General features: G+C 35.4%; 1 protein-coding gene across 1 annotated transcript; it reads right to left on the bottom strand.

The window, feature by feature from the left end:
- Positions 1-1,629: 1,629 nt before the first annotated feature.
- On the bottom strand, positions 1,630-10,569 carry LOC110104482 (eukaryotic initiation factor 4A-3). The gene is made up of 8 exons (XM_020833623.2): positions 10,124-10,569; positions 9,422-9,662; positions 9,261-9,341; positions 7,906-8,013; positions 7,709-7,828; positions 3,934-4,101; positions 3,105-3,191; positions 1,630-2,257 (listed from the first exon to the last, which is right to left on the bottom strand). The coding sequence occupies exons 1-8, from the start codon at positions 10,423-10,425 to the stop codon at positions 2,144-2,146; spliced, it is 1,221 nt and encodes a 406-aa protein (XP_020689282.1). The 5' UTR covers positions 10,426-10,569; the 3' UTR covers positions 1,630-2,143.
- Between the last annotated feature and the right edge of the window lie 6,854 nt (positions 10,570-17,423).

Raw genomic sequence — 17,423 nt, 5'->3', positions numbered from 1 at the left:
GACTTTTTTGATTTTAATGTAGTTTTTATATTATTATTTGTTGTTTTTGCCTCAGGGCTTTTCAGCTTGCCAATTATTGTAACATGATGATATTCTTTGTGGGTGGAGCAGCTTGGGAATATGCATTCACCCAAGCCATTGAAATTAAAAGGTCACCATCTCGCTTAGGTGTTCGAGCTCTCAGGAGAAGTATTTGACACTGAAGTTATTAATGCTTCGTTTGAAATGACTTTTTTACTACTTAATTTTTATATTAGAAAGTTGTTTTAAGAAGAAGGAAGAAAACCGTTCGAAACAAAAGCCTAAAGGATATTTTAAAGATCTATTTTGATTGAATATGGAGGGGGTTTCTATGAACGAGCACACACTTCAGCTTTGTTTGGCGTTGGTTGTGCAGTGGATTCTATCTCTTTGAGCTCCGAAATGCATGAGAATATAATCCAATAAAATAAACAAAATGATTTAAGGTAGCAAAATTGTTGTTGGAGATTTATGGTAAACAATTGTGATATGGCCTTCCTTGTTGGTGAAATCTAAGCCCAAAATATCTAAATATGATGCCCCAGGATAAGTATCCCTGTGGCATCTTGCGTGGAAAATAAAGAAGGGAGGCACTAAGTTCCTCCTTGAGTTGCCAGTGGCTTGAGGAGAGGATGATCAAACCTCCATTGATGCTGGGATCATCAGAGGCGACCATTAGTGTGTAGAAATTGTGACTATGAGGAAAAAAAAACATAAATAGCTTGTGGTTTTTTTGTTCTTTCATTGGTTTGTCATAGTTATTGCCCCAAGGCGTGTTGGTGGGCAAATTATAAGGTGCAGTCTGAATATAGTTCGGAGACCAATAAAAATATGTTACGTCATTCCAAAATGTAACTCGCTCGGTACCGACTCGATACCGCACTCGGTATGGATCTCGGTACCAAGCGTAACCGGACGGTTCTCCCATCCAATATTCGCACAGAATGATCTCCCGTGTTGGTGGGTACCGACTAGCTTTGGGTACTATGAAGACTCAAATGGGTGAAGCCTATGGGAAGCTATCAGCACCCCATTAAGAGAATGTGGAAATGGCTACTATTCAATGAAGTGTTCGTTGGTTGGTAGCAATCTCCCCAGTGACTGTTGATGCCACCTGACTAGTTCGTTTTACAGAGCCAAAATCAATTGAAGTGGAGTACTGGCAAGAGAAACCTACATCTCCGAGTGGCGAGAAGGCGACGATGGCTGGCAAGAAGGCGACGATGGTTGAGGAATGCCTTATTCCCTTGCATTTTGAGCGAGGTTTGGCTAAGATCACTGAGATCTACATGATCTTCCTTTTGTTGTGTTTTTGGATAATCTATTAAATTCTGACTTTAGTTATAATAATTATATATAATCAATAGTAATTAACTACTAACAATAATACATTCAAAGATGATGAAAATGGATGTAGTGGAAGATGAGAGGGTTGAACAATGATCAGAGATGGGAGATAAATATTAATATGATATCAAAATTAATTATTTAATAAAATAAAAAAATGCTTTGAAAAACCCCAATCATCATCAGAAATTCCATGTTGCCTAACACATTAAACTATCAAAGCATCAATCTAAGCTTTGTTCAACCAAGTAATACATACCATATTTGAACAAATATTATCTCATTAATAAACTGACTAATTCATATTCAAGTCAACACTTTAGAAATAAAAACAAGAAAAACATAACCAAACAATCCAAACTACGAGAAATTATTTTATGTGTTCATCGGACAGTCCGAAGATAAATCAGAACGCACCACGTCAATTGATACACAACACCAGTGCACAACAAAAAAGTGACGTGACGGATCTTGATTCATCTCCAACAGTGTCCGACGACAACACAGAATAATCTCCCCAACTACACATTCAGCTTTTTACAACATGTAACAGTAGACATAAATATTTATATGTTCACTCAATAGCTTCATTGATATAGATATAGATTCATAATTACTAAAAACTAAGCGAAAAACTGAACGCTTTACCAAACGCAACAGCACTCATTTATATTTAAAAGGCAGCTTTGATGCAAAACTCAAGCGTCAATTGCAACACAAATGTGTTTCTTCCAGTTCCAATATAGATCTCAACTCCAGTATCATACTCTGTGGTTTAAATAAGATCAGCAACATTCATAGGCATTTCATCAATTTGAGTACTGTAATATTGTTCGATGTCTCGTAGTATCTTTATGTCATCCTTGCGCACGAAGTTTATCGCAACGCCCTGCAAAAGGAAATGTTTTCATCAAGTCCCAGATTGCACAAAGCATTCTTCAGGGTAAGAAATAATGGTTTGATCTTCTTTAGGACTCATTTGGTTGCTTTAAGTGAAATTATGATCAGAAACATGACGAATTTACTATAATCTGTATGCATTTTTAATTCTACAAACATCTCTAAAGCTGGCGAAGAATTTGATTCTCACACAATCTGTCAGAATGACGACGACATCAACAACAATATATCAAGCCTTTATACCACTACGTGGCATTGGCTACATAAATCCTTTTTCTCCATTGTATCCTGTTAAAAATCAAATTCTCATTTAAATATAATAAAGAAAATTTATTTCTAATATTTTATAATCAAGTCTTTTTAGATCTACCTCTACCTTTCTTAACATATAGGCAAGAAAGGTAATTGATTAAAATAATGAGTTTCAAAATTACTAAATTTTTTTATTATTATAATATAAAATTTAATTGATTATTCATGTATATCACTTATCTTCAAAATATATCCAATAACTATAAACTCATCATGATTAAATGAATATTATTCATGATATCCTGATCAAAATTCATTTTCATAAAAAATAATCATTTCTTAAATTAGTTTAGATCTTCAAGCAACCAAATAAGATTTCATTTGGGACAGTTTTCTTATCGCTTTGTAAAACATCTTTTAAGTATGAAAATTTTTTGAAAAAGAAATTTTGGTACTAAAAAATTCTTTTAAAAAGCAATAAAAAAAGCCGTCCCAAAATAAGCCTAAGTCTTTCAATAAAACAGATTGAAATCCCCAGGTGGTGCAGAGGAATACCACAAAACTATAGGAAAAGGAAAACATACCTTGCGGCCAAAACGTCCTGAACGCCCAATGCGATGTATGTAAAGCTCGCGATTGTTTGGAAGATCATAATTTATCACCAGAGAAACCTAGAAATGATAATATATAAGAATAATCAAAACGGGCTATAAGGAAAATAACTTTAGAAAGACCAATAAATGATGAATAATAATATTTAACTTCTCTAGACTGCCAATGCGGAACTTCTTGTCATATATTAACTCTCCTTACATATTTGATATTTGATTCTATTTTGAAATATCTTCTAACATATTTATAAGCTATTTTTATAAAAAAAATAATAAGATTAATTCATAAATAAGTACATTTTCCTAATCTACTATACTTCTTTTATCTTCATATTTCATGGAAAAAATTTACAGTTCTCCAAAAGCCTTTATATATATGCTTTAGAAATATAGCACTTAAAAAGATTTACAAGTAAAATGGTAAAAAGTATAAGAAAACTTATATATAAATTGATATCTTGGTGACTTAACAGCAAGAAAATCCTTTAATGCTGTTTCATAAATAATGTTTAAATGGCTCTTCAGTATACAGCATCTATCATACAGCCGATGGCAATAGTAGCAGTAAGAATATTAAGAATCTTCTTTTTTAAATGCTCTTAAAGCCCAAATTGAAGGAGAATTATTAAGCACGACAGCAGAAGAACAATACTGCAACTACTTAAGCTTCGTTTAAGACAACTTTTTTGCTGCTTTTTAAAACAGTTTTTTTTTATACTAAAAATTTATTTTAAGAAGCAATAAAAAAGACGTCCCAAACGAAGCCTTAATAATAAGTAAGAATATATGACTATGTGCTTACCTGCTGAACATCAATGCCACGAGCCCAAACATCGGTTGTGATTAGCACACGTGTTGCGCCAGACCTGAACTCAGACATAATGGCATCTCTTTCTTTCTGAGGCATATCACCATGCATTGAAGACACTGTGAAGTTATTACTACGCATTTTTTCAGTCAGCCAATCAACCTGCAGGAATAGCAAGTTATGACCGTTAAGGTTTCCAAAGCTACAAATTGCAAATTGTTTGATATTACCGAGAGGATTTTTTTTTTTTTGATGTTATGAATATTTCTTTCAATAAACAACAGACAATTTATGATCAATGAGACGAGTAAAACCCTGGCCTCAGTCCAATGACCTGTATATATGGACAGGCAATATCAAGACCAGAGCAACATCTACATACTAAGCATTTGAGTCTAAAAGACGAAGTTGTTGCCACTAATTCCAATTTATAACCAATTCTCTATCAAGTCAAGCTCGGGTGAATCTTTTTTCAACGTCTTCTGACCAATTTAGTTAGGCTTTTTACCACTTTCCTTGCACAATAACTCAACAATCAGAGAATTTAATAATGCTGAATTTGTAACTCTAAATGTTCATAGCATCATTATCTATTTCTATTGTGTTCATTGCATGTTTCACAAACTCAAGCAACCCGGGCAATCATCAAACATCCATCTAAAAATCATTATTTCAATTTTTAACGACCTTTAATTTGCTTGTTAAGGACTCCATCTAATAAAACCCATAAAGCATTTTCCATCAGTTCCGCATCAACCATCCTAAATCTTTCCATTGTAAGATTCATAGACACATAGTACAAAGTTTTATTCTGTTCCTAGTCCATTACAAATTCTTAGCCATACAACTGCGAAGTGTACATCCAAAGTTGGTCTATATTTCAATTTTGCCATTCGGACTACTGTAAATCTCTACCGTTTCATGGAATAAATAAAATATATCAAGAACACTACCATTACAAACAAACAGCAAACTTACATTTATATTTGTTTATTCAATATCTGATGTAGAACGGGTAGGAGGATTTGCTCGGGATTGTATTTCTTATCCAAAATTCCAAGTCCTAATCAAACCTGAAATGAGTTTCAGGTTTGCTGATAATGGGGATGGAGCTTGGGAAGAAAAATCAAGCTAAGGGCTGGAGAGAAATTCGGCCAACAGAGAAAGTTATTGGCTGAGACATGTGGGGAAGAAAAAGGAAGGAGCGGCTGCTTTGGAGAGGAGTAACTGATGGGGTTTGTTTTCAAACAAGGGGTTTCCCTTTTGGAATAAATCAAATAAAACACAATTTCAGCTAGATGAGAGTTACGGGATTGAAGAGGTGAACTAGGAATTAATTAGATATATGGGTGGAGGAGTCAGGAAACGGACCAGAGGAAATTTCGACCAGATTTAGATGAGGGGATATTGAGTACTTCCTAAGTGGGGAATATGGATTTGGAAATAAATTTCTATGATTTATTGGAGGGGCTGACGGCATATATGTGCTGGGGGGAAATTAATGGGTCCATTAATACTTACTTAATTAATAAGTCAAGAAAGGAAAGAAATATTTGATCATCTCTTGATTTAAAATTCAAATAAGAATTAATTCAAAAGGTTTCCTAAAATAAGACATATAAATATAGTAACTATTTGAAATTCAAATTGATTTGAATTAATTCAAATAATAGTTACCAAATTTATGCAATCTAATTTAGGAAGGAATGAATGTCATGTGGAGACGGTGGAGGTTGGATGGGTCTAATTTAATTTGGAGGGATTAATGACTCATCTCCTTGCAATTCAAATTTGAATTTTGAATTGGAGAGTTAAAACCTTCCAAAAATGGATCAACCCCAATTAGGAAAGATTTTAAATTTGAAATTTGAAAACCAAAATTGTCATGGATTTTCCCTCTCGATTTTGCCAACCCAAATTAGGAAAGGGGGGTAAGTGGGAAGGGGAGATTCACGGGTTGGATGGGGGAGGTGGCCGGCGGGTGAGGGAGTTGGCCGTGGGCTTGGAGAGGAAGGATGGGGGTCGGATGGGGTGAGATCCGGTGGCGAGGGTGGAGGAGGGTGGAGGATGAAGACGACTAGAACAATAAGGAGGAACAAAAAGCAAGAGATAAAATCAAAAGAGAGAAAATAAAAGATAGACGATAAAAACCGCGAGCCTCGAACTCTTCCGATGACTGACGGGTGATGCTTTGCCCTTCTCCAAGGGACTTCAATTCACGAGCCCGGACCCATCCTGCGGCTGGTGAAGACTCTGATTCCTCTCCATAGAGGAATCTCACTAACGCTCTCTCACAAAGAACAAAAGTGTGGACACAAAATTTTTTTAAATCAATTCTTCATCCCTTTTACAATAACTTAAGGCCCTATATATATGCCACAACATGAAAAAAAAATCAAAATTACAAAATTGCCCCTTGGGCCACAACACTCAAATAAACTAACCTAGGGGTAAAACAGGAAATAACATAAAATAAAAGCTAAAATTCATAAAATAACTCATAAATGACAATTTAAATTAGAGCCGTCGATTTACGACGCCTCCTGTGATAGATGCGCCAAATCTTCGTGCCGATGTCCGCATCAATATCTCAACTGATTATTGAATTGCCAATTTAGAAATGCTTTCTCTAGAGAAGCATATACTTCACTGGTTCAAAATATTCTGCTTCTTTCAAAAGTCTCTTAAACTATAGATTATCTTTCCTCCTGACAGTTGGATTTAGTGGTTCCACTCCATCTAACCGCTTGCTTGGATGCATGCAAGAGTAGGATGTGGTCAGGTTTTTGGTTAGAAAGTGAAGTCCCACTTTATCAGATGCCATACCCTCACCTCCTTGCAATAAACTAACATGACAACCGTACAAACACATATTTTCAATAACTTAAACTAGTATTACAAGATACTTATCGTTTATTCAGAACCAAAAATATACGAAGTAGCAAGTGCCACTTCCCTAAAAGAAAATCAAGCAACTTTCTCAAAGTGCTTCCCCAACTTTCAATTCTAGAAGAGAGAAGTGTAATTTCATCACACTTGTTAATACGGCATGTGGACCGAAGCACAAATTTAAGACTTTATTTGAGTTTTAGATGATAGAATTTATTTTTGAGTTTTACATTGTAAACATTATTCTAAAAACAGAGTTAAAGATGATGTTATTTTGATTTCGATAATTGAACTTCAATGGCCCTCAAACTTCTGCTTGATTCCTTCAACCTTTCGTCTCTCCTAACTCTCTCACCATCCACACTTCGAAAACATAAAATTTCCGATTCCTCTCTTCTCAAGTCTGCATTACATGACTTCCGATAATCCAATTAGCAGAATTTTAAGGTTTTCATGTTGTCTCCGAATGCTCAATTCTTGGTCTACTTGTGACCAAATTCCATCTCCCTGCTCTCTCAAATTCTTCCTCTACAATTCTTTCATATCTAAAAGAAGAAGTTGATCGAGAAGGGGATCGAAAAGTTAAGATGAAAATTTTAAGTTTCAGGATAAAGATCATACAACATGACTCAAATCAAGTCTAAGAAGGCCATGCAAAATAAAACATCACTCAACTATTGAATTCTTTCAATTCATAAAAAACACCAAAAATCAGCTAGCATCAAAAACAAATGCAAAAAGTAAAATGGTTAATAAAGTTGAGCTCGCATACAATAAATTAATAAAATGTTTCAAAAATAACAGCTATTTTATCTCCAAATAAAAAAAGTGAAATAAAACAGCCTTCAAGGATGCAACTAAAGTTTGTAAATATGATCACCTTTCTCTTTGTGTTGCAGAAAATAACAGCTTGCGTTATTGTCAGTGTATCATAGAGATCACACAAAGTATCAAACTTCCATTCTTCTCTCTCAACAGCTACAAAGAATTGCTTGATACCCTGAGAAAATCAAGGACATGAAATCAAATGTACAAATTCAACACAGCAAACAATGATGAAATAAGATAATTATTTACCTCAAGAGTTAATTCATCACGTTTGACAAGTATTCTCACAGGATCTGTCATAAACTTGCTAGTAATCTCTAATATTTCATGTGGAAGGGTTGCAGATATCAGAACCACCTAATATGTGGAGAAAGACAGTTATAAATCCGAACATGTACATCTAAGAAAGTATATGTAAAATTTTCCTGAACAGGAAAAAGTCTAGTTGTTTCTCTCCATAGCAAAATAAGGAAAGATGAGTTGGCCAGAAAAAAAAATGAGCAAACAAAAAGCATATTTTTTGGAAATAATACATTACACGTCCCTGAAAGCAGGTTTAACACTATAAAAAAAAGGATTAATTAGAAGAAAACTACAATATACAGACTAGAAGAAATTGGCGATCCCACATAATTTTATTGGAAATTTTCTCCTCAGAGGATATAGTATACTAACCTGCATTTTAATAAAGACCATAGGATTGCGCTTTTTTTCAAATTTAAAAGGACTGACATCTGATTCTATCAATTTAAACTCTTGTGATGAAGATTTTGATAGAAGTGAAGCTAATTTCTATTTTCAAATGCAACATATATGCTAAGGTTTAGGTTGCCAGTTGAGATTAAAGATAAAAGATCGAATCGTTATTTGGTTTTGATTGAAATCTTTCTAGAAGCAAATGAATCGAGCCATAAGCCAAATCAAAACTTTTTTTATTCAATTTTGGGCTGAAATTTGAATCAATAATATAGATTTAATCAGCAAATAACTAATTTGTTGATGATTTCACAACTATCTATCACGAGCATGTCTTTAGACAAAACAAATTGATGCATCAGAGTAAAAAAAATCTACAACTATTAACAAGACAGTAGCAACAGCTAGAAATATAAAAGAATATGAGAAGAAATCATGTAGGAGAAGGCAAGGTGGAAAATAAAGTAGAAGCACGTTTACTCCTATGATAGTTTTCACAATATACAAATGACAGTTCATAATCTATAGACCTTAACAATTATTTTTTATTCAGAATAACAACTACAAGTATTAATATAACATCATCTGAGAAAAAAAAATCTAGAGCTTGGAAGCCTAACTAAGGGTACACTACAATTTACTATACACGGAAGACACAAAAACAAAATAGGGAAAGTTCTAATAGAGAAAAAAGTAAAGCAAATCAAAATAAGGAATAAAAAAAGCATGCAGAAGAACACAAGCATAATTATTTTTAAAAATGTGATCTAAGACAAATTGCAAAAAACATTTCAGGAAAACATATATCTTACCAAATGAATAGCTTAGAAAATAGTGATATAGAGAGAAAGAAAAAGCATGGGTGCATACAATAGGAAGATCATAACCAAAATATGTAACAAACATACTTGAAGATCAGGGGGGAGATATCTGTACACATCATATATTTGATCCTTAAATCCTCTACTTAACATCTCATCAGATTCATCCTGTTCAAAGTTGTTAAAGTTGGTCATCTAAAATCCCATAAATTATAGCATTGAAAAACACAGAAGAAGAGATTACTAACAAGGACAAGTAATTTAATTGATCTTGTGCGGAGTGTCCTTCTCTTTATCATGTCACAGACTCTACCAGGTGTTCCTGAGACAACATGAACGCCATATTCAAGTTTTCTTATATCCTCTCCTATGCTCTTCCCACCAATACAAGCATGAGCTTGGACATTTATGTAATCGCCAATTGCTAACATTACTTTTTCTGTCTGTGAAGCGAGTTCTCTTGTGGGTGACAGAATCAATGCCTGCACTCTGAATTTAAACAACAAATCAAAATATAAGTATTATAAAGCACCAAACTGTCAAGATTAATTCCATTTTTTGAAAAAAATAAGGGCAATGCCCACCCTCTACAGCAGATTTTTAGTTAATCAATGAAGGTTTTAAAGGAAAATACAACAATCAATTGAACGGGCTCATAAACTGAAAAATCCAACAAAGACGTCAAGCAATAAAAATGTAGAATCCATATGCAAAGTGATATAAGAAAGCCATCTAAAGCATTGATAAGGGCCAAATTACATAGCTTACAAATTATGTCATATTCATACCAACCAAAAGAGTAAGGAATTGCTTTCCAAGCCTTCATATGCTCACAAAATCAAACTTCATGGGGAAAAATCAAGGAAATTAAAAAAAAAAAGCCAACAAATCATAGTAACAGGAGAAGCCAAACTGAGAGTCAAGAGAAAGTTGAAAGATGTAGCACATACTCTCGGGAGGAGGTGTCCACCATTTGGCAAACAGAGAGAGCGATCATGGAAGTCTTTCCAGTTCCGGATTGGGCCTGGGCGATAACGTCGCGGCCGCTCACAATAGGCATGATGGCTCTCTGCTGGATTGCCGAGGGCTTCTCGAACCCGTAGGCGTATATTCCGCGGAGTAGATCGTCGCCAATCCCCATCTGATCGAAGCTCGTGACGGCCTCTACTCCTGGGCTCGTCTCGAACACCATGTTATCGTCTTCCAAACGCACCTGACGGCCGCGCGAGGGGGCTGCCACTTCCGCCGCCATATCCACGGAGAGAACAGCAACGGTGAGAGAGAATCAGCAAGCGGTAGGAAGAAGAGAGATTGATTTGGTTTGGGTAATAGGATCGACGGAGATGGCTCTGATAACTAAACCCTAGAAACCGCCGACGCTTTACTCGTACTCAATAATAAATGATGTAAATTATGTAAATTTATATAAAATCATAATTATTTATGCAAAAAATCTTAAGTCATATTTATATAGTCCAGATTTATAATGAGTCAAAGCTTAAAAATAAAATAACTATATTTTGATGGATTTTTTTTATAACTATATCCAACTAAAACGATGAATATTTGCTTGTTTTCAAATAATATTATCCACCGCTATTTGTCCGGGTGGTGAAGAGCTGGCTGGGCAAAGCCTAGGTCTCTGATTCTAATTCCTTGGCAATCATTAAAAGCCTTAAGTGTTGGCTTGCGTAAATTAGTGTGGGTTGCATGCTAGGCCGACCGGAATTTTCACTAGTCTAAAGACAGTGCTTCATCGTCACAATACACACACACACACGAAAAAGAGCATTTATGCATTTTTTATGAATTTCATTAATTTTGGTTTATATGTAAAATTTACGTACATTAATATGATATCGTGAACTAAACATTGAATGTGACATAAGATGTTTATTATGATGTATATATTGTGAAATGTGTGTATGTTAGAAAGATTGTCTAGAAATTATTGGGTGATTCAGTTTGATTGGAGATATGTTATCTTATACAGGAGGGCGGGTCAACGAGTTTTTCTTTAAAATATGATTTGTGATTTTATCCTAATTAATATGAAAAAAAAGACATAATGAGGCAGATTGATATGACATGATACGTCGACAAGCAGAAAGGGATGACTCGTGAAATGAAAGTCATCTAATCTAAATGACTTGTAATATGACTGATTCATGAAAATAAGACGGATTTGATTGAGACTTATTCCTGTAGGGTTAGCTTACATGAATGGATACATAAAAAATATTATATATAGCTTGTTGTCTTTTCTTGTTTGCATTACTTATATATTCAAGTACTTGCATATTCATATTTATAAATTACATAATTGATATGTCATGATTTACATAAGATACAAACTATGATTGATACAAATATTTGATAATATTGATAAAACTAATACAAAAATATTTGATTTATATAAATCACATGATTTATATGATATACAATTATACATATAAAACATAGACACTATACAATATACATATAAATATGACAGATATACATATTTTCTAAACCGAGCTAAATAAAAACAGTTATATAACTAATGTGTATAAAAATTGTTGTGGGCTAGAATATACGCGGCGATAGAGTTATAATTCTACGTCTTAGCGTTACACGGACATCCAGCTCACACAGAGAACATAATATTTTTTACATGGAAAACCCGGAAAGGAAAAAAACCACGGGGTCTAGCCCATTTGAAAATGATTCCACTAAATTTTGAGGAAAGTACAATGGTCTGACTCGTCCTTGAAGAAGATCAGATTACAAATATCAACTGATAGTTTTGCAAAAGTTCAACGTCACTCCTCTATCAGGTGGTGGTCCGGCAGCACTCGGGTGTCAGGCAGTGGATCGGCAATGACACTTCAGTGTCAGGGGGCACTTCAACTTCAAATGGCACTTCGGCATCCCTTGGTGGTTCATCGGTGGTGCGGCAGAACTATGGCGGTGGTGCGGCAGCACTCCGGCGTACCTTGGTGGTCTAGCGGTGGTGCGGCAGTACTCTGGCGGTGGTGCGGCAGCACTCCGGCGTCCCTTGGTGGTCCGGCGGTGGTGCGGCAGCACTCTGGCGTCCCTTGGTGGTCCGGCGGTGGTGCGACAAAACTTCAGCGGTGGTACGGCAGTACTCCGGCGGTGGTCGAGGAGGAGCTAGGAGCCTGGAGCTTTCTTCCTTCTCTTCCTTCTTCTCTTCCTTCTTCTCTCTTGTCTTCTTCCTCCCTTTCATGAGGAAATGAGGTTCTATTTATAGAATTCTTGACTGACATGGCTTGTAAATAAGTGGAAGATCAAGGGTAAATTTGGATTGGTTCGAATGACGGCTGATCTTGATCATGCACCGTTCAATGGATATTTGACTGTCTTAAAGATATTAGAATTTGATGATCTTGTGCTCATTGGATTTGTCTCGTCGAGCCGCTCGATTTGACTATAAGCATGTCACGTTTGGAAGCTGTTTGGTAATCCAATTTGTAGTTTGAACCTTCCAAAAATGCTTCAAGTCTTTGATTTGGACCCATTTGAGCTTGGATTGTGTCGAATTTGGTATCATTGAGTTCATATTTTTGAGACGGACAGTTTAACTATAAGTTTGCTGAAATTGAAGTTCAGATGATCCCTTTTTTAGTTTTGGAAGCATACAATTCAATTTTGCCTTGAGATTCGTGCTTGATCAAGATGATTTTAGGTGACGTATCAAAAATAATATAGTTAATTGCCCTCATGTATATGATTACTAGTTATTGATCACTATTTTTAAGTTATACAGTTGTATTAATATTTATTGGTTATATGATATGAATTATTTCATTGATTGTTAAATACTTTTACAGTTATATGCTAATGTTGATAGTGTTTGAATGATTACATGCATATTATTTCTAATTTCTTGCATTGATTTTAGTTGTGAGTTCTGATAACCTATTGAACTTTTAGTTTACTTTGTAGTTTTATATGTTTTAAGGAATGTGTCAGGATCTAGTGGAGTGATGATAGATTATGAATTCAAGTTTTATTTTATTTTATATTTTTCTAATTTTTTCCTTTTGTAGTCTTGAGCTTAGAAAGTTAAAATGAATGTAATGATCGATCTCGTGGTTTCCATACATAAAATTTGAGTGATTAATATAGTTTTATATTTTGATCTATATAAATTTAGTTTCTTTTGCAGAATAAATTTATATTGATGAATTCACAGAAGCATTGGTTGATTGATTATGAAATTAAAATAAGTAATTTTCTAAACTTTGACTATCGGGCGTTACACTACGAACTTGTGAAGCAAACCGTCAACATACATTCCCATTGATAGTTGTGGCACTACAAACGCTTCATGTTATCGACAGTGCTCGTTCGTTCAACATTTTTGCTGAGCTCATGAACAATCGCCTCTTGATATACCCGTTAGAACCCCTAGAGATTATTACGTGTGGTCATCGGACCGTTCGGAGGTCAATCAAGACTCGCCACGTAACTTGATACACAGAGGTACACAATAATTGTACACATCGTATTGGTGACGTGGCACGTCCTGATCCTCCTCTGGATGATGTCTGGTGATTGCACGTAATAATTCCGCCAAAACCATGTTCGTATACAGGTGGTGGTATCAAACTAGTTGGCAAAGCACATGAATTGAAAAAGAGAATGTAGTTCTCTACTAACCGTTTACAACCACTGGAATGATATCACTCTCTTGAAACATGATTTACAGTTATTCTTAAGAGTTCGGAATAAAAAAAACCGCCAATGCTAGGATACTCTCAATTCCAACTCTAGTTATGGTTGCCAAAAATTTTCGGGTTAGGGTCAACCTGTTTTAAGAACAGGTCGGTTTTGGGTTCTGATTTTCATCCAATTTTGAATATCGGGTATGGTTCGGGTCAACCCAGAAACTCATTTTGGACCAGATTTTCCTGCCTGCTCATCACATCGTTCTTTGCCTCTGTCGCGCCTGTCTCTATTGCCAGACCCCGCAAGCTCGCTGGCCAGTGCCCTCAGCCTCACACACTCACTGCCCATCCTAGGCAGCACTGCATGTGTGACGCCCCAGGCATCCATAGTGAAAGGATTTGTCTGACAGTCTCGATCAATCTCCATTCCTGCTCCCATGCTCGGACCTGAAATTGTTAACCACATATAATGAGCTTCAAAAAGCCCAGCATGTCACCTAATACCTATAACTGAAATCAAAGCACGGTACTGGAAACAATATGCATGTCAATCAGTCGAGTCCATAACAGTCAATTGCACATGATCAATGAATCTATGCAGATACGAAAATCGGCAGTCAATGCACAATCGATAAAATCCATAGTCAGCGATAGGAGAATCAATAAATAGTAGGAAGAAATCCGTAAAACTCAATAAACCAGTAAATATGATACTTCTCGCAAGAATCCAATCAAATCAATAGAAGAAAAATCATCATCTCGATAATATTAATAAAATCAATCAAATCAATCATCTCTGGTCAAAATCAATCAATACGTCGTCAGAACGATTAAAATTAAATCAACACAGTAAAACCTATTCCATATCAATCAATGAATTACATGCAGCAGTTCAATACGGTGTATCAATGAAACGATAGCATCAATGAATCAATAGTATCCATGTCCATAGTATCAATAAGTCAATGCAATATCGATATCCATATCAGTATCAATATCAATGATCAATGAATCAATGTACAGTGGCACAATACAAATATCAATGAAATCGTACAGTAACAATAAATCCGTAAATTCGTCCGTAAAGCCATCCAAAATCAATAAATCAATAAATCCATCACGAGATCAACATGTCAATACCGTACACATGCATTTCAATACAATAGTCTTACTGAACAAGTACATCGCTGGCTATAAAGGCGTTTTTCAATCCATAGTCCATAATGCTGTTGTAGAAATCCATAGTGTTGTTGTAGATATCTATCCGTTGGTTCAATAAGAGTCGTCACTCTGTGCCCGTCGGCATAGTAATCTCCTTATGACTCCCAATCGTTATATCAATGATCAATAGAGGATAACACCAAACCCTTTTTAAAGGAAAGCCCGTCGGCCCACCATCCTGTACAGGTCAAGTCGATCTCCAACCAACGGTTCAACCAGTCTTCACTTGTCTTTCAGTAACAATAATCAGATAGTCACAATCGTATGCATTCAAATCATCAATTTCAGAAAATTGGAAATCGTACGAAAATCCAGCGGCATAACGACAATATAAGGAATTTACACAAAAATTCCTAAAATCAGAAATTACCAAATTAATACAAAACGTGCACAACAACAATATAAGACTTTTATTCTACTGCTCAAACAAATTCCGACATCATATAAATTTACAGTCAACATAAAACACCGCCGAATAAAAACTAACCGGTCGAAATTCTCCAGAAAATAATCAAAATGTGCAGAAATACTATATCAATAACATACCAAAAGTTGTGCGGTGAAACTTTTGTCAGTACAAAACGGTGCGCGTTTTTCGGTAACAAAAACACAAATCTGAGCACAAAATTATCAAAACTCAACATCTTCAAAAACAGAAATAGGATTCGGAGTCCTTACCGCGAGATAAACACTTCTCCCAACAGCGGCGACGGACGAAAAGTGCTCCGCGGCCTCCGAAATCCAGCTTTTCATTTGCTTTCCTTCTCTTTCTCTCTCCTCAGATTTTTTTTTTTAAAATGATTTTCCCTCTCATCAAATCGAGCTGATTTTCTTTTAAAACAAATATGATCGGCCCGGCCGAACGCTACATCGTCCAGGATGATATGAACAAAATCCAATCGTCCAGAACGATATCTCAGGACGATAATTAATTTGCTTGGATGATAAAAACCCTTGCTCACTGACTTTTTCCATGCACTGATCGTCCCAGGACGATCCAAAATCGGCCCGGACGATCCTGGAAGGAAATCAAAGAAACGAGCTCTCATAATCTCCCCACTTTAAAAAAATGTCGTTCCGAAATTTCCCTAAAGGTCCGAAACAAAATCGAGACAAAACAAATCCATCCAAATCCAAATCAAAATCAAAACTCGTCGAAAATCATACAGATCACACAATTCATTCAATCACATGTCACTCAATATGTATGCAAAATGATGCACTTGAAACAATCCATTCAACCAAACTATCAATCAAATCCTTTCACTACACTTGCTCTGATACCAATTTTGTGACGCCCCAGGCATCCATAGTGAAAGGATTTGTCTGACAGTCTCGATCAATCTCCATTCCTGCTCCCATACTCGGACCTGAAATTATTAATCACATATAATGAGTTTCAAAAAGCCCAGCAGGTCACCTAATACCTATAACTTAAATCAAAGCACGGTACTGGAAACAATATGCATGTCAATCAGTCGAGTCCATAACAGTCAATTACACATGATCAATGAATCTATGTAGATACGAAAATCGGCAGTCAATGCACAATCAATAAAATCCATAGTCAGCGATAGAAGAATCAATAAACATAGGAAGAAATCCATAAAGCTCAATAAACCAGTAAATACGATACTTCTCTCAAGAATCCAATCAAATCAATAAAAGAAAAATCATCATCTCGATAATATCAATAAAATCGATCAAATCAACCATCTCTGGTCAAAATTAATCAATACGTCGTCAGAACGATTAAAATCAAATCAACATAGTAAAACCTATTCCATATCAATCAATGAATTACATGCACCAGTTCAATATGGTGTATTAATGAAATGATAATATCATTGAATCAATAGTATCCATGTCCATAGTATCAATAAGTCAATGCAATATCGATATCCATATCAGTATCAATATCAATGATCAATGAATCAATGTACAGTGGCACAATGCGAATATCACTGAAATCGTATAGTAACAATAAATCCATAAATCCGTCCGTAAAGCCATCCAAAATCAATAAATCAATAAATCCATCACGAGATCAACATGTCAATACTGTACACATGCATTTCAATACAATAGTCTTACTGAACAAGTACATCGCTGGCTATAAAGGCGTTTTTCAATCCATAGTCCATAATGCTGTTGTAGAAATCCATAGTGCTGTTATAGATATCTATCCGTTGGTTCAATAAGAGTCGTCACTATGTGCCCGTCGGCATATTAATCTCCTTATGACTCACAATCGTTATATCAATGATCAATAGAGAATAACACCAAACCCTTTTTAAAGGAAAGCCCGTCGGCCCACCATCCTGTACAGGTCAAGTTGATCTCCAACCAACGGTTCAAC

Source organism: Dendrobium catenatum, unplaced genomic scaffold (genome assembly GCF_001605985.2).
Source record: "Dendrobium catenatum unplaced genomic scaffold, ASM160598v2 fragScaff_scaffold_80, whole genome shotgun sequence".
Taxonomy (NCBI): domain Eukaryota; kingdom Viridiplantae; phylum Streptophyta; class Magnoliopsida; order Asparagales; family Orchidaceae; genus Dendrobium; species Dendrobium catenatum.
This window is presented reverse-complemented; position numbering and strand designations above follow the sequence as displayed.

Excerpts from the sequence above, each read along its gene's own strand:
- LOC110104482 (XM_020833623.2), bottom strand. The coding sequence starts at position 10,425 with ATGGCGGCGGAAGTGGCAGCCCCCTCGCGCGGCCGTCAGGTGCGTTTG. Across the intron at positions 9,342-9,421 it reads CAATTAAATTACTTGTCCTT|GATGAATCTGATGAGATGTT; the intron begins GTTAGTAATCTC and ends AACTTTGAACAG. Across the intron at positions 8,014-9,260 it reads ATCTCCCCCCTGATCTTCAA|GTGGTTCTGATATCTGCAAC; the intron begins GTATGTTTGTTA and ends TCCACATATTAG.